General features: G+C 33.0%; 1 protein-coding gene across 1 annotated transcript; it reads left to right on the top strand.

The window, feature by feature from the left end:
• The first annotated feature begins 3,078 nt into the window (after positions 1-3,078).
• Positions 3,079-3,809, top strand: LOC145039896 (HTH-type transcriptional regulator). The gene has a single exon (XM_078987897.1). The coding sequence runs from the start codon at positions 3,121-3,123 to the stop codon at positions 3,613-3,615; it is 495 nt and encodes a 164-aa protein (XP_078844023.1). The 5' UTR covers positions 3,079-3,120; the 3' UTR covers positions 3,616-3,809.
• Positions 3,810-17,755: the final 13,946 nt, after the last annotated feature.

The following is a 17,755-nucleotide window of genomic DNA, read 5'->3' as shown; positions in this document are numbered from 1 at the left end:
CTTGTTCATAACAGGAACAAGTGATCAATGTTAAGAACAAATGATGACATTATTGGGAATAATGATATATAATGGTATGTCATGAACACATGGTGTTCTACTCCAACCATAAAATTGAAATTTTATTTTGTATTTCTTTATTATATTTTTTCAACAAAAAGCTTCAAGAACACCGATGTTTTCTGAATTAATATGAAAACTCCAAACAAACACTAAGGTGCTGTTTGTTTTTTTGAAACAAAAATTCATAAAGTCTGTGGACCATCTCTGCAATTCTCAGCAGTAGAAGAGGTGTACCAAACGGCTACAGACTGTAATAAGAAGTGTTTTTTTTAACAACTGCATGCTGCTGCAGATATTAAAAAATTACAATAAATTGATTTTATAATCCAAAAATAGTTTTTTAATACCAAAAATTTAATAATGTATGATATTTTGGCAAGAATTTATGATATTTCGGTAAAAAAATAATGATATTTTAATAAAAAAAAAATAAAGATATTTTAGCATAAAATAATGATATTTCATCAACAAAATTTTTATTATTCAATATAAAAAAAGAAAAAAAGCAACAAGAATAAAAAAACAAAAAAAATGTGAAATAAGATTTCAACAATATATAATCAATATTTTAGCAAGAAAAAAAAAGAGATAGGAAAAGGCAAAACAAGTGCTGCGCCAAGAAGCACACATGCATATATTTTTTAGTCCGAAGACTTCTGAAAAACAAACAGTTACGAAATGAAAAGTGTTGCGTATGTGCTGTATCGCGTAACAATAAGAGGTTTGAAGATGTTTTTTTTTTTTTTTTTATAAAAAAACAAACAACACCTAAATCCATAGATATAATTAATCATATGTTTAAGCCATATTATTTTCTCGTCCCCTTCGTATAATCATATTATAATGATTAAAAAATACGAATATATATTTTACGAAACCAAATAATCAGCATCATAACTTTGAGAATCGACAACATATCAAAATAATCATAAAAATAGTTAAAATAACCACAAACAATAATCACAGTGGTCCAAATCTAAAAGTAGGAGCTTTGAAATTAAAGTACTAATAAAATGATCCAATTATAAGATCCAACAATATAAAGTTGCACCAAATAATGGGGGCGATTTCCATTCAATAAATTAACCACAAGAAAATAAAAAGTTTTCAAATTCTGTGTGTACTTTAAAAATTGTAAGGGATGAAAGTGCACTTTTGCCTCGAGCCCTTAGTTTTTAGTAACATTTTTGTATTCTATTCCCCCTTTTAAAAGGGATTTCTTAATCGAAAAGATTTATATAAAGTTTATTTATATTGTGGGTCCATTGCAATTTACCAATTTCATTAAATTTCAAGAAGGACCTTACGTTTTTAGCTTTTAGATGAAAATCAAAAACATTTTTTTTCCAGAAAGATTCTAATATTGTTTGGGTTTTTTCTCTTCTAAAAAAAAACTATTGATATCTTATTTTCTATTTAAGATATTATTTGCATGTTAAAATACATTATCAGGTCATAAATACTTATATGGATACATCCTAATCTTGTCAGAAAAATGTCCAATTCAAAACAATTCATTCCAAAGCAACTCACTAACAGTTAAATGAATGATTAAATGGTTGAACATAAAAAGATACAATATATTGAGATTTTTTTGTATGAAGCTTTTATTTTTTCAAAATATATTTTTAACTTTTTTTTTTTCAATTTGGTTTTAGCAGGTTTGATGGCAGTTCTTCGGTTTTAGACAAAAAAAATTTAATGAAAACTCTTCAATTTTTTTTTCCAAAAAAGTCATTATATTTGACAAAAATATTCTTATAAACCAACTTTCATTTTGGTTTATAGTTCTTTTTCTTGTTGTTGATATTTATGGTGTTAAAACAGAATAAAAACATTTTAATTTTCAAAACAAAAAGAAAAATATCATATTTGATTATTGTTGATAAAATGCATATCAAAATATGTTTTAGATGATGTTCAAGACTCTAAAGTGTGTTATCTAGTCTGATTTGATAATGTTTCTAATGGAAAAAAACATAAAAGCTTAGATTATATTCGAAACCTATATCTGTGTTCGAAAGTTGTCCCTCAGTTTGTTTTTAAAAACAATCTAAAGATATCAAGTCAATTTACATCATTTTTTCATATATTATAATATTGGAACATTTTTTAAATAGATTTTGACATGTATCTTTGCTAACAAGAATAAGATATGATAATCTCTCTTTGTTTCAAACAAATAAAATGTCTTTTTTATATTATAGTATTGAAACCATTAAGAACACTATAAGCATCAACAAGGAAAACATAAAAATTATAAGGCAAAATCAAAAAGTTGGTTCGAATAGAAACAAAAAAAATTTAAGTGTTAATGGAATGTAATAACATTATTAATTATTATAGATCAAATCACCTTTAGGATTGAAAATGTATATAACCAATGAATAATCAAAATTGAAATTAGATTCCAAAATTTTGTTAAATTTAAATGTTTTTTTAGATAAAAACAGTTTTTTCCAATTTTGTTTTAAAATACAAAAGATTACAAATAAACATGTTAAAAGAGACAATCAGACAAACTAGGAAAAAAAATGCAAGTTTGTTTAAAAAAAAAAAACTAAAGGTCTAACATGAAAAAGAAAATCAACAAACTAACACCTTTAATAATGGCTAACATGAATTCTTTTTTAATTATTGGTTATTCATCTTTAAATTCATATTTTTTACTTATTTTTCAAATAAAAAAAAAATACAAGAATTTATTCTCCAAATTTTACTGAATTAACAGAGCAATTTACCATGCATTAAAACACAAAGACATATACAACAGTAAAAACGAAGATCCATAAAACGACATATCAGTCCCTGATTTCGTAATTTATTGAAAAAAACATGGGCTTATGTTTAAGGACACACCTCCACCGCTGTCATCCACATCTTACAGCTTGCGTAGGTCCTACCTATGCACCCTTTATAATCAACTTCATAAAATTCAACCTATGAAATTACAACTTTGCCCTTCCACAAGGTGGCTACTCCCATCCCTCCTATATATATACCTCTCACCCCACTACACTCACCCAATCCACCTCCCTCTTCTTCCAAATCATCATCATGGGTATTTGCAGTTCTTACGAATCGACGTCGGTGGCGACGGCGAAGTTGATATCACACGACGGCAGGTTACAGGAATTCTCGTACCCAGTAAAAGTCTCATACGTTCTACAAAAGAATCCATCCACCTTCATATGTAACTCCGACGAGATGGAATTTGATGATGTGGTTTCCGCCATTAGCGACGACGACGAGCTTCAACTTGGTCAGCTTTATTTCGCGCTTCCGTTGAGCCGGTTGCGACACCCGCTTCAACCGGAGGAAATGGCGGCATTGGCCGTGAAAGCCAGCTCTGCATTGGGTGGTTGTCGCCGGAAAAACGTGTCTTTTACTACGTCTGGGGAGAAGTGTCATACCAAGAGTTCGGGTCGGGTGGCGGATGCCGGTGTTTTAGAGACAGGAAACAGGAGGGGTGGCGTAAGACGCGGCGGTGGCGGCGGTGGTAGTGGAAGAAGACGAAACTTTTCAGCAATGTTGAGTGCTATACCGGAGTAGATTTCAATAGGTTAAAAAAATGAAAAATGAAAATGAATGCCAATGGCAATGTTTGTAAATAGTGTATGAAAGTAAGGGTGATTCTTGTAGCGAGATCTATGGATTGCTTTTATCACGAGGCAGTTCACATTCGGAAGTGTACTTTTTTCTCTTCCGCCATTTTAAGTCTTTCCATTTTTGGGGTTTTCTTCCAATTTTACCCTTAAAGTGGGTTGTTTATAATCTCCATTTCATTAAAAAAGTAAACAAAGCATATTTATTTCTTTAGGTACGCATATATATACAAATCTCGATATTATATATTATATAATTACTTATATACGTAACGAAAGATATCCATGATTTGAAACTCTAAAGAGTGGACCATAAAATATGATTCAAAGTTGCTTGGATTGCAAGAATAAATAATTTCTTGTTTGGTAGGCACGTTACATTAATGATAATTCAGTGAATAATATCAATAATATCCAAACAAGAGCTTTTTGTGGATGTGTATTTAATTATGGCATCTGTAAAGAGTAGGAAAGGAATTAAGGCTGCTGTTTAATTATATAGCTAGTGATTACAACAAATGGCTTTTATTAAACTTCATTGTCGTTACAGCTGTATGCATGCATGTAGGCCAAATATTTAAGGGTAATGAGAGTGTATTATGTATAAACTATAAAGTATAAACTATAAAATAATGAGTAAATGAAAACATATAGTGGGTAGGTGTAAGTGTGTTTTTGATGCAGGGGTAGGTAGGTCTTTTTATCGAAATTGAGAGAAATGGGTATTGGGATTAATTGAGACTGAGTTATGACTCGGATGTACGTATGCATGGAGTGGAACTGTTGATGAACTGATTGGTTTGTTGAGATTTTCGATACGTACAATCTCATACAGCTGGTTCCCATGGATATGGGAGATATGTGATGTTCATGCAAACGACAATATACTTTGGTATTTGTTATCCAAATAGTTCACGCGTAACGTTTTTTTTTTTCTTTAAATTGTTATTATTAATAATGAATTCATGATGATAATTTATAAGATGTATAAATTTTCTTATTAGATCAAATCCTATAGATATGAGTTATACATCAATAATGTCATGTCGTTTAAGTTATATATATATATATATATATATATATATATATATATATATATATATATATATATATATATATATATATATATAACTATTTTTTTCAAATTCTAAGCCTATTATTTATCGAAAAAATATCTAAATCCATAACTTAACATTGTGAATGTTAAATATGTTTTTCAAATTCACCGTGTAAATTTTTAAATATTTATATTATGAATTTGACGATATTTTTTTTATCGAATTTGATATCTGGAAAAAAGATAAAAAGTCATGAATTTCTATATTTTTAGGGTTTTTTTTATAAATAATAAGTTTTAAAAGTTGAAAAAAAGATTTGATTTTTGGTTTATTGGTTAATTATGATTCTCTATTCAACCTCACAATATATATATATATATATATATATATATATATATATATATATATATATATATATATATATATATATATATATATATATATATATATATATATGGAAGAGTTATTTGAAAAAAAAACCCTAAAAATCATAACAACGTATAAAAAAAATACTTAGAGATCACAAATCTCTCTCTTTTTTTTTACTTTATACTCTTAAAAATCACAGCTTGTTTTACAACTTCGCTAAAAAAAATTTTAAAATCGATTTTTTATATTTTATTTTTTATATTTTATTATATATATATATATATATATATATATATATATATATATATATATATATATATATTGTTTTTTCCAAAAAAATACAACGAATTTATATATAAAATTGCAATTTTTAAAAATATAAAGTAAAAAAAAAAAGATTTGTGATCTCTAAGTATTTTTTATGCATTTTTTGTTTTTATAGAACCTATATATATATATATATATATATATATATATATATATATATATATATATATATATATATATATATATATATATATATATATATATATAACAAAGGGCTTATAGTCTAGCACTATCTGATGTTTTCCTCCATCTTTGAGGTTGAGAGTTCAAGTCTCGTCGTAGACACAGGTGGACATAAGGTGTCGTTTAGGATTATGTTAGATTTGTTGTTTCAAAATATATAAAAACACTATATTTTTCTATTTAAACACCCTAATTAATTTTTAAAATATTTTTATTGATTGAAAATTGCATTGTTTTCTAAAAAATATGACTACAGATAGTTAATTATAGGTTGAGTTGGTAAAAACCAAAAAATTGGTAAGAATCGCTATAACTATTCTCCACCAATTATTTTATTTAGGGCACAAACGTCAAACTAATTTATTTGGTCGTAGCACGTTTACACGCGACATACGTGTATGAAATGTAATACAGACTCGATGAAATAATTATACACGACGAATGTCCATTGAACGTCATTTAAATATGTTTTCCTTTTCTTTTCCATTTATTTTTGTTTTTATTTCGTTTTATTATTATTATTTATTTTTCGTAAAACAATATTCAATTTTTTTTCTTAAATAGATATATGCTCACTTTTATTTTCGTTTTTTTTTAATTATTTTGAATTTTTTAAATATATATATATATTACTTTTCTTTGTTTTATTTTTATTTTTTTAAATATCTTTAATAGATACCTGAAGACAGTAAGTTCATTTTTTTTCTATTTTATTTTTTTTCATTTTTTTTTATCTAAATATTGGTTTGCGTTTTTAATGTTTACAATTATAAAATTTTAAATAAAAAGAATATTAATGATCATAATATTTTCTATTCATATTTTTTTTCTGAATCATATTATTTTTGGATAATAAAATTTTGAATAATAATATTTTGAATCATAACGATATTATGTATCATACATTTTGGATCATTTTAATTTTGATCATACTATATTGAATTAAATAAAGTTCTAATTATAATTATAATTTTTGAATGCTTTAATTTTAAATCATAAAAAATATAATAATTAAGGATCATTAAATATTTGAATCAAAATATTTTTAGATCATAACGAATTAAGGATCATAAACATAGTAAATCATAATATTTTTTGAATCATAAATATTTGAATAATCTCTATTTGCATTATAATATGTTCAACATTTTTTTTAAAACTTTTAATTTTTAAAATCAAGCCTGGTATCTAAATACCTTTTTTTTAAAAAAAAACTTTTTAGAAAATCATTAGAATACTGAGTAGAAGTATTCCTTAAATTTTATAATTTTTGGAAAAAAAAATTTGGGTTCTTTTATAAATATAAAAAAATAATTTTTGTTTCAAATATTCATGACTGTGCTCATTTTGTAGATAATTAAATTTTAAAAATTTTGGTTTTTTAGATTTTTTGTAAAGAAAAAAATGTTATGCCAAAAAACTAAGAGTGTGGAAAAAAATCATCAACTAATAAAGGTTGGATACTTGTTATGCTGGGGGTGGGGGCACGTGTCGTTTCTTGGAGAGGCTACATGGAGGAATTTTCCTTTCCTTTTTTCTTTTAATCTTTTACTTTTATCACTTGTAGCCTCAAAACAATTAACCTTCCTCGGAAATTATCAAAATCTTGCAATTAATTACGAAAAATGTCATATCATCTCGTGAGATTTTGACAATAAATAAAATCAAATCCTGACCATTTATTTTTTCAATTTCAAGGTCCAAAATTATCATCGCGGTACTTACCATTTTTTGAGTTCTTACCTGATTCTACTTCTCACTCTCTTTATATATATAGGTGTCATGTATGTAATATTAAATATAGAACCATCAAAATTGTCTTCATTTTAAATAAAAACATAATTTATCTTTCACTAATAGTTTTTTCTTATTGCTTTTGAACTTGTATTATTTTTGATTTCGTAATTCATTCCCAACATCTATATATCTCGAATATTAGACCTATACTAGGCTTCATAACTTCCCCCAACACTTACCTTATGTAACCTTATGGATACTTGCATGGTCGTTCTTGACGGGTTATGGAAAAAAGGTTTATTGAGTTTTTTAATGAGCATTTTTAATCTTTCATTATAGCTTTCTCTATTAATTTCAATATGAAGACCTACAAAAGTTGGTAAAATATTATTATAGAGAGATGGTGGAGCGATTTTATTGCAATTTGTTAAAATTATATAGATGGTTCTATACATAATATTAGGTACATAACAATCATATATTCCTCAGATAAAATAACATCGAATCCGAGTTAGTAATATACAAATAATTATTTTGCTTATAATCTTGTAATACTATTTTTATGATGTCTTTATATAAAAGATGTAAATAAATATGTAAAAAGTTAATAAGTTGAGGGTGTTTTTTAATAACCTATATAGGCTAAAAAATGAATATCTTAAGGAATATACTTTTGGTCTACAAATTGGTGTAAAAAATAAGGTTGGGTTGGAGATGAAATATTATTTACATCAGTTTATACTATTTTGGTGTAAAGCATGGTGTAGGGTTGGAGATGATCACGATATTTAACTATATACTCTAAAGTTTGTAAAAGTCGCTAGACGGTACTAATTCGGTCAACTAGCGAGAAGGGATTAGCCGACCTAGTCTGGGATTAGTCAGTGACTAATCCGTGACCCTAAAATATAAATTTGTAATCTACTTATTAATATTCGTATGTAGGATATTCTAATGCCATCTATACCCATGTATTATGACAGTGAGGCCACACTATTTAAAGTATATAATGCGGTCTATAATGGGAAGTGAAGACATGTAGGTCTACAACACAATTTTGTTAGACATATGTATTGATAGCAGTACCATCAAAGTTGTCTATGCCAAGACAAGTAAGAACTTTGCACATAAGCTTACTAAATATTTGATGAGAGATTTGGTTACATCTACCATGAGAGTCATGGGTCTAAAACCACAATAGAATCGATTAGTAATGGAAGCCCAACTTGACATTAGTGCTCATAATTCTAAAGTTTAAATGATAACAATGAAGCCACTAATGATAGAAGGTATTATCATTAAAGATAGCTCCATTAGAGGTAGGATATTATGTGTAACATCCTAAGTCTAGGTATATCTTGTAAACCTTGATCTTTTTAGCTCTTATCCATTTTGGCCCTTATTAGAGAAAAGGTGGTAAACGAGTCGCGAGGCGTACTAGAGTGTACGCTCAGCGTACTCAAATGCGTGCATGTGACGTGGAGGCCACCTAGTACACTGAGCATACTAGGCCTAGAATGAAACCATAATTACTAGTGAGCTCCCTATTTAAAAGACATGATGGCCTCATTCCTGGCCACCATTTCCAGACACCAAACCCTCCTAACCCTAAATCTTCATCCTTATAGCTGGAGAGTGCATTTGGGGAGCTTGTGAGTGTGATTTTGTGCTCTTGAAGTAGAGAAGGAGCTTGGAGAAAAGGGAGTGAGCGCCCCAGGAGTTTGGATCTAAGCTTAGTTTTGTGGAAAGCTTCACAAAAAGGTATGAAGCTTAAAGATTTCTCATTATATGGCTTGGTTCATTCTTATGGATTGTTTTAGGGTTTTGGGCCCAAAACATGGAGACTTTATGAGATAATGAGCTCTAGAGACCTTGATCTACCCCTTTTCAGTGTATTTCATGAAGTAGAGTCATAAAAATCCAATCTTGGATGTTAGGAGTGAGTCGTGCACGAGTTATGAGCTTCTTAAGGAAAGGGGATGGGTATTTTGAGTGTTTATGACCTAATCAGCCATGCAAAGGCTTAAAGTCATTGACTTTATGGATTAAAAAACATTAAGGAGTGCAGATTCGAGATATAAGCTTGTGTCTTAACTGATTATGTCACACCCCAAAACCAAGAACGGCGGAAACGTTCTGGGGCGGAGGACGTCATGTAAGTATCACAACACAGTAAATGTAAATAAGCAAACAACATCATCCATTGCATTAAATATATAATTTTAATACAAGTGTGTTCTGTACATTGTAGACACCAAAAATAACGTATATCAAAATAATAAGATGAGTCTTGAATGCGCTCCATCTTCTCAAAAGCTAGCCTCAGTACCTGTCTACTGATGACCTGAGAATACAAGTTATTTTGAAAGAGTTTATCAGCATTAAGCTGGTGAGTTCATAAGTATTTTAGTGTCGGAAATTGTCATTCAAAAATGTTTGAACCTGTATCAAGTATAAGTTTGTAAAATGTATGTAAAAGTTTGCAATTGTTTGTAAAAGTTTGAATCTCTCAGAAAAAACCTATATTTTCTATTAAAGAAGCCTTCTACCAAGGCTTAACTGTTTTGTATGTTCGTTTGATGTAAAAGTGTGTAATTTCCCAAATGTAACTATCATTTAACAAAATATAGTTTGTACATAAACGTTTAAGTGAGGTTATCACTAAAAATATGTAATGGGTAAATTAATGTAGTACTGTAGCCTTGTATTAGAAGAACTACTGTTGTACTAACTACCTTAATCCGGATTTATATTAAGGCATTACGTGATAAATTGCACCATACTATTGACTAGTAACAACGACAAATGAATGGTCGTAATAACGGAATGACGTTTGGCACCCGCAGACCTGCAGGTCCGGCTGTAGCTAGCAGCAAGGTGTAGGATTGTCAATCCAGTATAGATCTATACGCAAACTCACGCTCTCCCTTCAAGAGAATTCTGGCTACAACTCGAGCCATGACAGTTAAGTCATGCTCCGATTTAAATCACAATAATAAAGTATTCATGTATATGTACTGTTTCTTGTTCTAGTATATGTATATGTATTGTTTCTAACATCATTGTATATGTATTGTTTCTAGTATACGTATATGTATTGTTTCTAGCATCATTGTATATGTATTGTTTCTAGTATATGTATATGTATTGTTTCTAGCATCATTGTATATGTATTGTTTCTAGTATATGTATATGTATTGTTTCTAGTATATGTATATGTATTGTTTCTAGCATCATTGTATATGTATTGTTTCTAGTATATGTATATGTATTGTTTCTAGTATATGTATACGTATTGTGTTACCCCGATGGTAACTAACTATTGATGTACTGATAAATATGAATATGGAAGTACTTTTATGTCTATACATGTATATATGATATATAACTAATGTTGAAACAACCTTCGGATGGTCACCCGAAGTCCCACCAGACCACATCTCAGTGCGCGAAAAGGAAATAGGGCGGATGGCCTTCCTAAGCCCTTTAAACATTACTTATATATATATATACATATATGGGCATGCAATTTATAAGAAGTAAAACAAAGTTATATAAAAGCATTTGATAAGTAAAAAGAGTTTGTAAAACATTTGAAGTGAAACAGTTTGATAAACAGTTTGAACATTGGTAAAAATCGTTGTTTTCCTAGTTATTAATCACATGTGATTAAATGCAATCACATGTGATTGAAGCAATAACTATAAGTGTTTGACTTGTATCCCCCCCATAAAGTATTTAAAACATTTAAAATCATTTCAAAGGTTGATTCAAGGGGTATGAACTCACTTGTGGTGAGTCGTTTGAATTGAGGTATCAGGTACCGTGCTAAGTGTCAAACGGAGACTTGTTCACACGTTCGAGCCTAGTTATCATATAATAAGCATATATATAACTAATTAGCCACATAATAACTTAACAAAGTAAGTTAATACAATTAGGAACATGTAAACACTCTTATGAGTGTTTAAGGTTCAAATGGTTGCATCTAAGTTGCTACGGGACAAGGCAAAAGGGTTTGAAACATCAAATGGCCTTGCATAGGAGTTCACCACCCAACAAACCCCACACCTTGGAGTTTACGGCCGTAAACTCATGGGTTTATGGCCGTGAACTCCTCAAAGGGTGGTTTTGGTTGTTTTAGGGTGCTATCTTGATCCTAGAACACTCCTAGCTTTGTTGGAATAACACATGAAGTAGTTTAAGGCTCTAGTATACTCCATAGTGGAGTTTTCGGCCTAAAGTCCTCTCACCCTAGAGTTTACGGCCGTAAACTCTTGGATTTTAATTGATTTGAGGCTCTTAAACATCAAGGATGGCTTCCATGAATTTATCTAAGGCTAATGGGGACAAGATGCACACATTTAAGGCATCACTTGGAGTTTACGGCCCAAGATATGTTCATTGGCCGTAAACTCCTTTCAAGGAGTGGTTTTGATGTGTTCTACTCTCCATTCTAGTCCCAAGTATGCAAGGTAAATTGTCTTAAGGCCTAAGGTGTGCTTGGAATGATTTTTAACCCAAGAAAGAGGGGTTTACAGCCCAAGATCCTTTCTTTGGCCGTAAACTCCTAAAAGTCTATCATTTTGAAGTGTTTTCAAGTCCAAAACAAGCACAAGTACTAGTGGTTAAAGTCCTAAGGTTCAAGGAGGCAAGTTAGGGCATGTTTGTCCCTTAAAAAGGGGTTTACGGCCCAAGAGTTCTTTGGCCGTAAACTCCTCTAACTTTGTTGATTTTGGACATATAAATGATGTTATAAAGTATATAACAAGTATTAAAACATGTTTAGGAAAGTAGACTCACAATCCGGGATGAAAACCCGAAGATCCGTCAGAGAGAATTGGCTTTTCTCTAGTTGGAATTGTAAATAATGAATTAATTTAGTTCAGAAAACTATTTATAGTCCTGGAATATTTTGACAGAAAATATTTTTATTCCGGAAGTCGGACTATAACATTGCGAAACTTACAATGTTCAAGTTTCACGATTACAGGAGCATCCATTCTTCGGATACGTCCAGAAACGTAAACCCTAATATACACAAACTTGTTCGGACAAGTCTGAAATTTACAGAAATTGGACTAGCTCCTATTGAATAGATAGTGTTCGTACAAATGGAAATTTCGGGTTGTCACAGATTAAGAGCAAAAATGTGAGGAGAGTGAAACTGGGACGTACGCAGGGCATAATCCCAGTACGCACAACGTAAGGGTTGAACATCCCCGATGCCTGCATGGCAGCCGAGTACGCCCAACGTAGAAAGTTGGTACGCGCAGCGTACTCCCTGTCGTTGAATTTTGGTTGACTTTTAGGGTTTGGTCAACATGTGATTTATTGAGCCCATGGAGGGGTAAAATGGTCTTTTACTCTTCTGTGAGTGCATGGAAGGGGTAGTTTAGCCTTGTGAGAGCCGTTATTAATTAGGGGCAATTATTGTGTGTGTTAGGCGGAGGCTAGACCGGTGATTTGAGTTCGAGATTATCTGAGTTCTTACGAGGTGAGACTTCTCACTATACTTTACCATGATTGGTATTTTGCATGATAGATATGTCTTATGTGCTTATCTGTGTATTGTGATATCCTCCATTATTTCTTTGTGATTTATGCTGTGTATTACTCAGAGTTACAGAGTTAGGACCGGAGGGTCCTCAGAGTTAGGACCAGAGGGTCCATCACAGTTGTGGGACTGGAGGGTCCCACTGTGACACATTGACTAGAGGGTCTTACAAAGCTATAGCCTCGAGTGGCTAATTATATGTGAGTGGTATTTTGGGGAACAAACTAAGCTTCGTGCTTACCGTGTTATGTGTTTTGTGTTTCAGGTACCTCCATGGACCGCGGGAAGGCACCGACTTGATTGTACACACACACCTGAGTTGGAGTTATGTTTTATTGGGGATCCTGGATTTGTAGAGAAACTAATTGAAATATGTTTGATATTGAGACTCAAAGTTTTTGAGAAATATGATGTGTAATTTATCGTGTTTTAAAAATGAAAATTTGGTTGAAAATTTTACGTTGTTACAAGTTGGTATCAAAGCTTTGGTTTTAGGGATTCGGATGCACCTTCGGGTATGTCTGGACTTAAAATGAGGATTTGAAAAAAATTCAAAGAAAACGATTTTTCTAAAAATGTGTAAGAGTTTCTAAGAGAAAACGAGAAGAGTAGTGTGTACAATCAGCCAGAGCCCAAACTGTGATTTTCCAAAATACTCTTACTTTCTGTGTTATAAGATATTTATGAGATATTATGCGATATGTTATGCATGCTAGAGAGTAGGATAGGTATTTCATAATTTATGACTAAATTGGCATGATTTGTGATGCCTTATCCTAGGAGTTATTGCCACTAGTGAGTTGCTTGAGTGCTCGTATGTAGCAGAGATGAGCTTATGAGAGGTCTACTATGAGAGTAGTCGATGAGATATAGCATACTTGTGATGAAGGATCCTAGGAGGGAGATTTGGGATGAACAAAAATGTAGTGTGGAAGGTAGTATTGGGCACATACTACTGGAAACACTGGATCGGTGAGAAGTCCAAGTAAGAATCCTTAGAATGCTAAGGAACAAGTAGGGGATGGGTGATCGAGTGTGAGTATTCTCGATCGAGTCTGATTATTTTGTGTTATGTTTCAGAGACACCATGGTGGGTACGCGCCACTCCCCAAGGACCAGTGGAGTTAGCGATGATGAGATTTACCGGATGATTCATGACGAGGTGGCTGCAGCTATCCGAGAGGCCATCTTAGAGATGTTTGGGTCTATTAAGACCACTTTGACTGAGACATTGGTGGAAGTTTGTGACAGCTCATTTTACTCTTGCAGAGCACACTGCCATGACTTGGGAGAGGTTTACAACGATGTTCCGAGAAGAGTATGTTCCCCCAGTGGAAAGGGAACGGTTGGCCCAGGAGTTCCTGTCCCTCAAGCAGAGGACAAAGTTCGTTACAGTGACTATGAGGATGTTTCATGAGAGGGTGATGTTCTTCCCGGAGCACGTGTCTACCGAGCAGGCACGTATGAGTCGGTATTTGAGCATTCTGAGGAGGGATATCCGTGATTTCGTGGTGAACTTGTCTAATCGGTCATTTGCTGAGCTTCAGGAAAATGCCTGAATGAGGGAGATTGAGCTGGAGACTCATGCCAGGAAGGAGGCGGAGTCTCAAGGGAGAGGCCGGCGGCCGACACAGTCTCAGCCGGGAGCCAAGCAAGCTAAGCCAGCAGATTCGAGATTAGGAGGCCAGAAGGGCCGCACTGGTGGGAATTGCGGCAAGGGTCATGAAGGGATATGTTGAGCGGGGCCTTACTACAAGTGTGGCAAGAAGGGGCACATGGTGAAGGATTGCCCCAAGGGCTTTCTAGTCTGCTTCCACTACAACCAGACCGGCCATCGAAAGGCCGAGCGCCCCCAACTGCTTCAGGGATCTACACCTGCCACTGTACGAGCTATCGAGTGTAGGCCCGTAAAGGCTGAGGCGTCGAAGGTTCGTGGGAGAGCCTTCCAGCTGACAGCAGAGGAGGTCCGTGTTGCACCTGACGTCGTGTCAGGTAAGTATTCCTTTGGTTATTCTATTCTGAGTTTTTTGTGCTTATATGTGGTCTGCATAGGTACTTTTCTTGTGAATTTTGTACCTGCCCTAGTGTTATTTGACTCAGGTGCGAGTCGATCCTTTGTGTCATTAGCACTTAGTCGTTACATCGGTATTCCGAAGAGAGGCGTTAAGTCGACCTATGAGAGTCTCCATAGTCGATGAGCAAGCTATAGTTGCGACCGATGTGATCTGGGGATGTGTGCTTGCGTATAGATCTGTATTGGATTGACTATCCTACACCTTGCTGCTAGCTACAACCAGACCTACAGGTCTATGGATGCCAAACGTCATACCTTTTGATGACTTACATTCTCGTGTTTTTCCGTCGATAGTATGGTACAATCATTCTCGTGCTAAACATAATACCTTGATATAAATCCGGTTTAAGGTAGTTAGTGCAACAGTAGTTCCTATAATACAACACTACAATACTACATTAATTTACCCTTTACATTTATTTGGCGATCATTTCACTTAAACATTAATGTACAAACTATATTTTGAAAATGATAGTTACACCTGGGAAAATTACACACTTTTACAAGAAACAAACATACAAAACAGTTGTGCCTTGGTAGAAGGCTACTTTTAGTAGAAAATATAGGATTTTATAGGAGTTACAAGATTTTACAAACACTTACAAACATTCACATACTTTTACTACAAACGTTTACAAACTCGTACTTCAAACACTATTTTAAACATTTTGATACAAACATAGACACTAAATACTTATGAACTCACCAGCTTTAATGCTGATAAATTGTTTCAAAATAACTTGTATTATCAGGTCATCAGTAGACAGGTATCGATCCTAGCTTTTGAGAAGATGGAGCTCATCCAAGACTCATCTTATATTTTGATTCATATTTTTGGTGTCTTGTATACTACAGAACACACTTGTATTAAAATTATATATTTAATGCAATGGATGATTTTGTTTACTTGTTTACTATTATACTGTGTTGTGATACTTTACATGATGTCCTCCGCCCCAGAACGTTTCCGCCGTTATCGGTTTTAGGGTGTGACAGATTGGTATTAGAGCATTGTTTATAGTGAATTGAGTATATCAACCCATAAAAGATATACTAAGTATAAACACATTGGGATTAAAACACTCTGACCAAGAGTCTATACTTTTAAATAATAAAATATTTAACTAAGTATGCAAGTCTACGTTCATACTAAAATCAGTGTCACATTGACAAATACAAAAGTATTACAATTGTTGAATATCATAAGTAAGCTCGGGGATGTATGGTTAGTCTTGGGAGTAGCATAGCCGGATCAACTATGCTAGTCCAAGGAGTGACTAGCATATTCCCTAGAATGGTTGTGATATGACAAGAAGTCTAAAAACGTACCAACACTACTACAATGAAAGCACTAGAACATAATATAAGTTTAAAATACTATATGAGTATTTTGTGCTACTATAATCACTTATCTGAGAACTAAAAGGGTCTCTATCCAGTAGGTCAATAGTCGTTAAGTTCATACACTAAGGTTATATGAAATTCAGGTGTTATAGACTCAAAATCTGTGATCTTTGCTTCACTTCCTGTCCTTGTTTGGTTGTGGTTTTGGAGTTAGGACCACTTATTCGAAGGTCTATCCTACTTCGATTTCATATAACTGGTATACACTACACAAGTATTGACATAACTGATAAAGATCATATTATAATTATCTTAGGTAGTATGTCTATTTATATAAGATTCTTATACCCCTCTTCTCGCGTAGATATCATGGTTGGATTTCATCATCATGGTGACACGTACTTTCCACCCCACGACAATGTTGTATGGCTTGAAGCAGAGTCCGATGATGAGCATCAAATTCCTCTGGATGATCATCATGCTAAAGGCTTCTCGGATGGATATGAGTCCGAGCCCGAAGTCAACAACCTACCTCGAGTAGGTCAAGCCCCAATTAACAACCCCGAACCAGCATTTCAGGGACCCACACCCTTGTGGGAAACAAACTTGAATCGCTGGAGCGACAAGCAAGGTCAACCCTTACCCTACAACGGGGACCGAAGCTTCTACAAAAGCGAGGGTGGCTTGGATGACGAAGCCCTACCCATCATGTTCTGTAGGATTGCTCAGAATGTGGAGCAAGGTCGAGTAGCCATCGGCCGAGTAGTGGAGATTTATGCCAATACCGGTGTCAACACGGTCCGCATTCGCCATCTCGAAGAGGCGATGGAAAGGACCAGAAGGACTAATCAGACTCTGCAGCAACAGATAGCTGCCTCACGAGCTGAAGCCACAAAACTTCGAGTTCGCCAGAGGGCTCATGAACGACACCTCCATGAAGTGGTCCGTCAGATGGAAGACCTTAGGGTTCGCCCGAGGAATTCTCATCGCCGTTAAAAAATGTCTAGCACATCTTTTTTTTTTATTAAGGAATAGCCTTTCATATCTATGCTCTATAAAGCACTTGTCTGTAAAATATTCCTATCTTTCAGTACACTATCTAGTCTACTAAGTTGTCAAACATTTTCCCTCATATGGTTTGATGTAAGACTTTCTCTTAGGTCGTTTTTCCAGAACTTGTTTACATTAGTAATACCAATAATATTGACAGTTATCTAATCTGTGGAAAAATCTGTACTCTTGTGTTTTTTCCTACTCTTCTACTATACTACTACTTCAAAACACACACTCATTCAACTATTGGACTATGGCGATTTAGCCCATGGAACACTCTCATTATGCTTACAATTTATTCTAACCACCATGTACATCTTTTCTTTAAACTTATAGTTGAAGAATGCCTCCTCGCAAATCAACAAGGCGTAATCCTCTGAGTACT

This window comes from Lactuca saligna, chromosome 4 (genome assembly GCF_052625555.1).
Source record: "Lactuca saligna cultivar CGN05327 chromosome 4, ASM5262555v1, whole genome shotgun sequence".
NCBI classification, from domain to species: domain Eukaryota; kingdom Viridiplantae; phylum Streptophyta; class Magnoliopsida; order Asterales; family Asteraceae; genus Lactuca; species Lactuca saligna.
The sequence above is the reverse complement of the archived record's forward strand: the minus strand, read 5'-3'. Positions and strand labels throughout refer to the sequence as shown.